Source organism: Chenopodium quinoa, unplaced genomic scaffold (assembly GCF_001683475.1).
Source record: "Chenopodium quinoa cultivar QQ74 unplaced genomic scaffold, ASM168347v1, whole genome shotgun sequence".
In the NCBI taxonomy this organism is placed as follows: domain Eukaryota; kingdom Viridiplantae; phylum Streptophyta; class Magnoliopsida; order Caryophyllales; family Amaranthaceae; genus Chenopodium; species Chenopodium quinoa.
The window spans coordinates 1,565,727-1,573,210 of NW_018745275.1; the positions used below are offsets into that span (position 1 = coordinate 1,565,727).

The 7,484-nt window shown below is 30.9% G+C and overlaps 1 protein-coding gene across 1 annotated transcript; it reads right to left on the bottom strand.

Annotated features, from left to right (window-relative positions):
- Window positions 1-6,255: 6,255 nt before the first annotated feature.
- Window positions 6,256-6,771, bottom strand: LOC110711471 (pathogenesis-related protein 1C-like). The gene has a single exon (XM_021889851.1). It carries the CDS (start codon window positions 6,769-6,771, stop codon window positions 6,256-6,258), a length of 516 nt encoding a protein of 171 aa, XP_021745543.1.
- Window positions 6,772-7,484: the final 713 nt, after the last annotated feature.

Sequence of the window (7,484 nt, forward strand, 5' to 3'; positions counted from 1 at the left end):
GAGATTGTGTCAAAGACTTCCAAGGGGGATGGGAAGATAGCTTGGACTTAATTGAATTTTCTTATAATAATAGTTATCATGCGAGCATTGGTATGACTCCATTTGAGGCATTATATGGAAGGAAGTGTCGTAGTCCTATATGTTGGAACGACATAATTGAAACAATGATCTTAGGGCCTCAAATGATCGAAGATACAGTTAAGCAGGTAAAGGAGATTCAAGCTAAAATTCAAGCAGCACAAGACTGTCAAAAGAGTTATGCAGATTTGAAGCGTAGGGAGGAAGAGTTTGAGGTTGGTGATAAAGTGTTGTTAAAAGTGTCACCAATGAAAGGTGTCATGAGATTTGGGAAGAAAGGAAAACTTAGACCAAAGTACATTGGACCATATGAGATATTACAGAGGATAGGCAAAATAGCTTATAGATTGGCCTTACCTATGGAGCTAAGTAAGGTGCATGATGTATTTCATGTGTCGTAGTTAAGAAGGAATATACTTGAAAAATCACATGTTCTACAACCTAAAACAATTGAGTTAGATCAAAGTTTAACTTATGAGGAAAGTCCTGTCAAGATCCTTGATAGTAAAGTGTGTAGTACACGCAACAAGGAAGTTAAGATTATTAAGATGCTATGGTCTAACTAAGAATATGAAGAGGAAACTTGGGAAGCTGAGGATGAGATGAAAAAGAAATACCCTGAGTTATTTGAGGTATGTTAAGTTACGAGGACGTAACTCGTTTTCTCTAAGGGGGTTAGAATGCGGTAGAATTTCGCGCTTTTTCCCTATATTTTAAGTTATTTTAGTGCTTTTTGCACATTTTTAACGGTTATTTCGAGTAATTTTGATTTTAAGGAGACATTAAAGGTAAAAGAATGTTAAAAGAGTATAACAATATTACACAAAGTGAGGAAAAAGTTTGATTTTCCGTTACCCAAGTTTCGGGACGAAACTTCTTTTAAGGGGGGTAGACTGTAATATCCCGTATTTTTATACTTATATTAATTTAAAACATTATTATATAAAGTATTTAAATAATTCGAAATGAATTATTTATGGTATTTTAATAATTTAAAAAGGATTATTTTAATTAAAAGTCCATTTTTATTTATTTAATCGATTTAGAAATATTTTATTTTATTATTTAGAAACATTGGGGCATATTTAATTTACAAAGGAAGTTTTAAAGTCAAAGGAATTTTAAAGAAAGTCAATGACTACCTTGAATAGGATTAGGATTCATTAAGGGTAGAAAAGGAATTTAAGTTAGGAGGGTTTTGAGAGAGGGTATAAATACTCATCATATGAGCAATTTAAACTTTGCCCAAGGTGGAGAATACCCGAAGGTAAAATCTCCTTCTCTCTCTTATTTTTCTTTCCCCTTAATTTATCCCCTCCCCTTTTTCTTCTCACCTCACACGCATACCACCACCGGTGGCCGGCTGCCACCACCACCACAGCCGATCTCCACCAGCATCCAGCCGCGAGGAGGTGGTGCACCGACTACTCTCCCCTCCTTCTTCTTCTTGTGTTCGGCCCTTACAAAAAAAAATCTTCTTTTATTTTTAATTCAATCTAGATTTGATTTAATTATCGATTTTGGGTGTGTGTTATGATTTTATGATGCTTTAATAATGATTAATATTATATAATTTTCTGATTTAGTTTTTGAATTAAAAAACTCCAAATTGAAAATCCTAGGTTTCTAAAATAATGTGTATTGATGGAATTTGATTGTAGATGATTAAAACTATTCAAATTAATGTTTTTAAACTAAATTACAACAAGTTTAAGAGTTTTTATAATGCTGGAATTTTTATGTAGAGGCTAGAATTATGTTTCTTGAAAGGATTTTTAATTATCCATTAATTGGGAATAAAAGTAGGTGGTTTAAATTAATCTTCAGAATGTTTTAGAGGGTTTAAAAGTGATTTAAAGAGTGTATATGTTGCTGGAAATTTATTATGAATAGGTATTAATGTCTCTTTGTAATTTTGGGTTGTAGGAGACTTCCAAGTGAGTGATTTTGTGTAGTCATGATGATTTTGAGAACATGTTCGAGGTACGTTCGCGTACTTAGTAATTATTTAAGTGTGTAGAAGCATGCTAGGCTTTGTTTAATAAATTCTAAGATAGTATCATGATAGGTATTGGTTGGAATTGTTGATTGGATTTATGTTGGTGATTGGTTTGTGAAGTATGAATTATTCGAGGTGAATTGACGATTGGAATTAATTATGTTGGCATGTTGATTATGAACCACACTTTTATTATTGGCATGATTGAGAGCATATACCCCTGAGTTTTTTGTTTATTCATCATATACCCCTAAATTTTTTTAAATTCATCATATACCTCCGAATTTTCACAAAAATATACCATATAACCTTGATGAATAATGATTGTTATGTTCGTCCGTCATTAGGGTTCATTATGACCCGAAACCACCCTAAATATATTCCCCTACCCCCTTAATCACCCATATTCCTTTTCCCACCCCTAATAATTACCCAAATTTCCTTTTCTCATCCTCAAAATCAATCATACGGATATAGTTATGGAGATTTAATGGAGTGATTTCGGGGGTTGGAGAAAGGAGATGAGTGGTTTTGGGGATGGGGGAGAGAGATCTAAGGTGGTTTTAATGCATAATTAACCAAATTCCACTCATCTGTTGTCATTAGGGGTATATGGTGAATTTTGGTAACAACTCAGGGGTATATGGTGAATTCATAAAATTTCAGGGGTATATGGTGAATAAACAAAACTCAGGGGTATATGGTGAAAAAACCAAAAAGGGAATTTTATGATGATTCATATAATATTTATTGATGCTATAAGCATAGGAATTGAGCTATTAAGTGTCCTAGTACACAGGAATAAAATATATTTATGTTGATTGATTGTGTTGTTTATTGAGAGTCATCACCAAGTCCAAAATACGTAAACAACGTAAAGTGAAAGAGATAACACACCAAAACTCTTGGAACGTATATACCTCAAGTATGAACATATGGGGGGAGTTATGGGGTTTTATATTTAACCATAGCTTCTATTGGGAGTATAGGACGCTGTATTTTTCTTTTATTATTTTATCCGTAGGAAGTCCGTCACTTTCATGTGACATTTGCCTACCCGATTAGCTCCCGGTGTAGTTTACCTCAATTTATTTTAGGCAGGGGTTTGGTGGAAAACCCGTCCGATGCGTAATCAAATTAAAACAAGCAATTTATTTGTGTTGTATGTTGTATGCTTGTAAACAGGTGCAACAAGGTAAGTTGTGTGTTGATAGGATGAAAGCATGTTAGTGTGTACTGTTTACACTTATGTACTTAACATTTTTGATTGTGTGTTTGTATGTTTGTTTGACCTTGTCTTTATCATGGCCCTACGACAACCCATTTCTAATGGTGAGTAGTGGGGACAAATTAAAGAGAATTTTTTCAGGTGATGAAGCATATTCATGATGGGCATGAGTGAAGAGCGAATCCTATTTAGTTTCCATTAGAATATGATGCGTTTTATTTACTTTGATTATTATATATTTGTTTGTGAGACTAACACAAAGGTTTTAATATTCATTTTGGGTTTTGTTAAGGGCCTACAATAATTCCAAGTTGTAGGTTGACTTGGTTTGACTTTACTTTCGTTTGGTTTGACTTTTTAAGTTGACTTCTTTTGAATGGTTTTTAAAGTGAGTCTTCCGCTGGTGTTTTTGATAATTGCCTTAGCCGTTATCACAGTAGCGGTAATGTATTAGATTTTCCTATTTCGTATTTTAAAAAGAGCAAAACAGGTAAAAAGGAATTTCTAAGGTGTTACAATCAGCTTAATTCGTCGCCTTAGTTTGGTTGCACGCTTGGCTGAGAGATTAATTACTAATCGAAGATTGCCTATATCTCGACTTTCCGATCACTTGACTTCACTGAATAATTATCTCCGTAATTAATTCTAAAACCCACTGTCAGAATAATACACTTGTTCGAAGGACAGGGCCGCTCACATATTTAGGAGGCCCTGTGCTAATTTTTTAAATTAGGCCTATCAAAATACAAGAGACCAATTTGATTTGAGGTAGAGAATTGAATCGATTAATTAAAAGAAAAATTAAAGAAAATCATTTTCCCTATTAATTGCCATTTCATGGATTCGAAATGATAGTTGCATTGATACATATTAGAGGTGATAATTGCAAGTTGTCAAATTGCATTAATAGGGAAAATGATACTTATATAAGAATAGTTGAGTTATAGATATAAAAAACAACTTAAATAGAAAAAGTTTAAAAAAAACTTAGAAAAAAATAGAACTAAAAAAAGAATGATGGGATTCGAATCTCTTCCCTTGTAAAAACTAAAAGAGCTATCAGTATGACACCGCTTATCATTTGAGGCTTTCTTACAGCGTGCTATTTTTATACTGTAGTATATATGTACATAGACTTAAAATTTGAGGCCCATTTTGTTGGGGCCCCGTGTTGTGGGCCAGGTTGCACATGCTAATAGCCGAGCCTGTTGAAGGACACCATTCCTTTCACATACATATACTACCCCTGGAGTGCTGGATATTAAATTGTAAATGCTTTTATAATTTAATGATCTAGCTCATAGATAACAATAGAATAAGTACTATCAAACATATTTTTTTTCAACACACAAAATTTACGACATGAATTAAGCACTTGTTGAAAAGATAAATTTTACTATATGGTCGGTGAGCCATGTATTTTCGCAAAGTCCTTTATTGTAACAGAAGTAAATAAAATAATAACATATTAGATTTTGTAACTTGTACATAAAAAACAAAAAATTCAAAAATCATTTACTTAATTCATGTCCCCAAATAATAAAAATATCAAAACAACAATTGACAAATAACCAATATTATATATCATAAGATAATTTTTTACGATATAAAACCATTAATTCATTTATTAGAGTGAAAGAAACAAATTATAGAGGAAGCAATCAACTCTCATGTTGTCCTATTAGATGTAAGGTAAAAAAAAAGTGCTTTAGAAAATTAATTTACATGTGCAACACATTGTGCACTTTTAAAATAAAAAATACATCATTGACTTTTCTTTATCACTCGTGAAAATTACTAGCTAGGAAATGCATAAAAAACCATAATATATTTGTATTTTTTCTATTGCAAAACAATAATCTTATATAGAAAATTTTGATTGCTTGTCTCAAAAACATGTTTGATTGATTCTTCAAATAGACAATATACATGCTTTGAATTATTTAAATCAATTTGTTGGAATAACAAGAAAACATTTCATATAGTGAAGTTTCTATCAATCCTTAACATATATATAATTCATCATAAAAAAAAGTTGTAAATTGGATGTAACAAAATACCAAAATTTACTAATTGGAATCTTGTAAATTAATAAAATTCAAATTATTGGAAAACAATGACCAACCTTTTTTTGGAGACATTATTTTAGATAAAGGGTACCCTTTATTTGCTTATTAACAAGCTAAAATTTGAAATCTTATGTTCAATTTGGTGCAACTTATCCAATAAAAAAAAATGAGCGAAGTTTATCCTTAAAAAACAATTAAAAGGTTTAACCTAGAATATAATTGAAACATTGCTTTAATGGAATATAAAAATATAATAACTTTGCTTTGGGAATTTCAAATGTTAAGGTTGAAAGAAATAGAGACTGAAATGATCATGGAAAATTAAGAATCCTATAATAAAAATTTGACACAAATGTGGTTGTTCTTTTTCTTTATAGAAAAAAGTTTTACTAATTACTTATGCTTGAAAATGTGACATTGAAGCACTAATTCAAAATTTTGAAAAGGGAAGTGAACCCTTTATATTTATTATTTCCTACAATTTTACAAAGGATGTGCATATGTTACCGACACAAGTGTCAAGATACACCTCTCTTCCTATCAAAGATGACGCTTTGTAAAGAATTTCTATACTAAAAAAAACGATATTATAAGTATTTAATAGTAGTTTACATTATAACTCTTATTAGTTAATTTATTCAATTATTTTTTTGTAGCAACTCATACTTTTTAAATTTCCTAGAAACAAGAGTCCTAGTTGAATTGAACATAATAATATAAGGGAAATACAATCAATCTCCAAGTTGTGTATTTTAATTTTATTTTTTTATTTGTAACAAGTTATGGTGAACTATATCTTTATTCATCTATAATTACTTTATAATATTACTTGTTCTTAAACTACAAAAGTTCAATAAAATTCAATTAAAAAATATACATATTTATGAACGAAATTTTGGTTGTGAAGAATTGACATTAATAACAGCTGATGATTTAATATTTCGAATGAAGGGGCTTTGGTTAACCACATTTCCAGGTGGATCATAATTGCATATTCCAATATAACCTTTGTTTGATCCAACGCACTTAAGACGATTACATCCGACACGTGTAGTATCTGCCCAAATAATTTGAGTAAAATGTCCACATTCTGTCCAATCCTTTGTACATTTCCCTCCCTTTAGATCAAAAAATTCGGATTCCTTAGCCCAATCTTCAACAATACGAGATGGTGTCCAATGTTCAAGTTTACCCCAAAATAGGTTTTCTCCATATTGGCCTACCGAATGCACCATGGAGCAATTCCCAACCAATTTCGAAGCATGTCGACGAGCATAGTGCGCTAGTCTTTTGTCCCATATTAATGGGGGCATTCCGTACTTGGCACGAACATTATTATGTGCTAGAAGGAACTCATGAGACAGAGATCCATGTCTTCTCCATGGGTGATACTTCATTGATCCATGGTGTTGATGGTGAAAACGATAAAAAATATGTGAGTGAGAATGCACTCTAATCGTCAAGAAATAAATTGAAATGACCAAGACATGAAGGAAAACTTCAGGTGTTCTGAATAACATCTTCATAAAATAAACTCCCAAAACTAGATAGTTATTCTAAAATTATTTTCTTTGTTTTCTTAGAGATTTGCCAAAATGTTTGTGGTGGGACCTATAATTAGTATATGTGAACATTTATCACATAATGTATTGATAAAATAAAGTTTCTAAAATTAGGTAATATTTAACTTGATATTTCAAGGTTACTATATAAATAGAATGTCAATCTGTTCATTTGATTAGATTATCAATCATTTGATGAGTGGATAGTTATTTTAAGAAAATGTTTGGTTTTTCCAAAGATAATTCTTAATTTGGGCATTTTTATTTTCTCGTCAAAATAGTACATGAGGACATATTAATGATAATCTGTTCATATTATCAATCATTTTAAACTTTTAATAATTGATTAAATATTGTTGCTTATATAGAAACAATTAACAATATATACGTCTTATGTAAGGCGGGTGTACGTTAATTTTATTGGAATACGATCCATTTGAGGGTAATTTCAAATAATTTTTTGGTTTTTTAACCTCTTAAAGGGTAACTTTTAATTTGTCATTGGTTTGAATTTTATTTTAATGTGTAATTTCTTATATATTCATGAT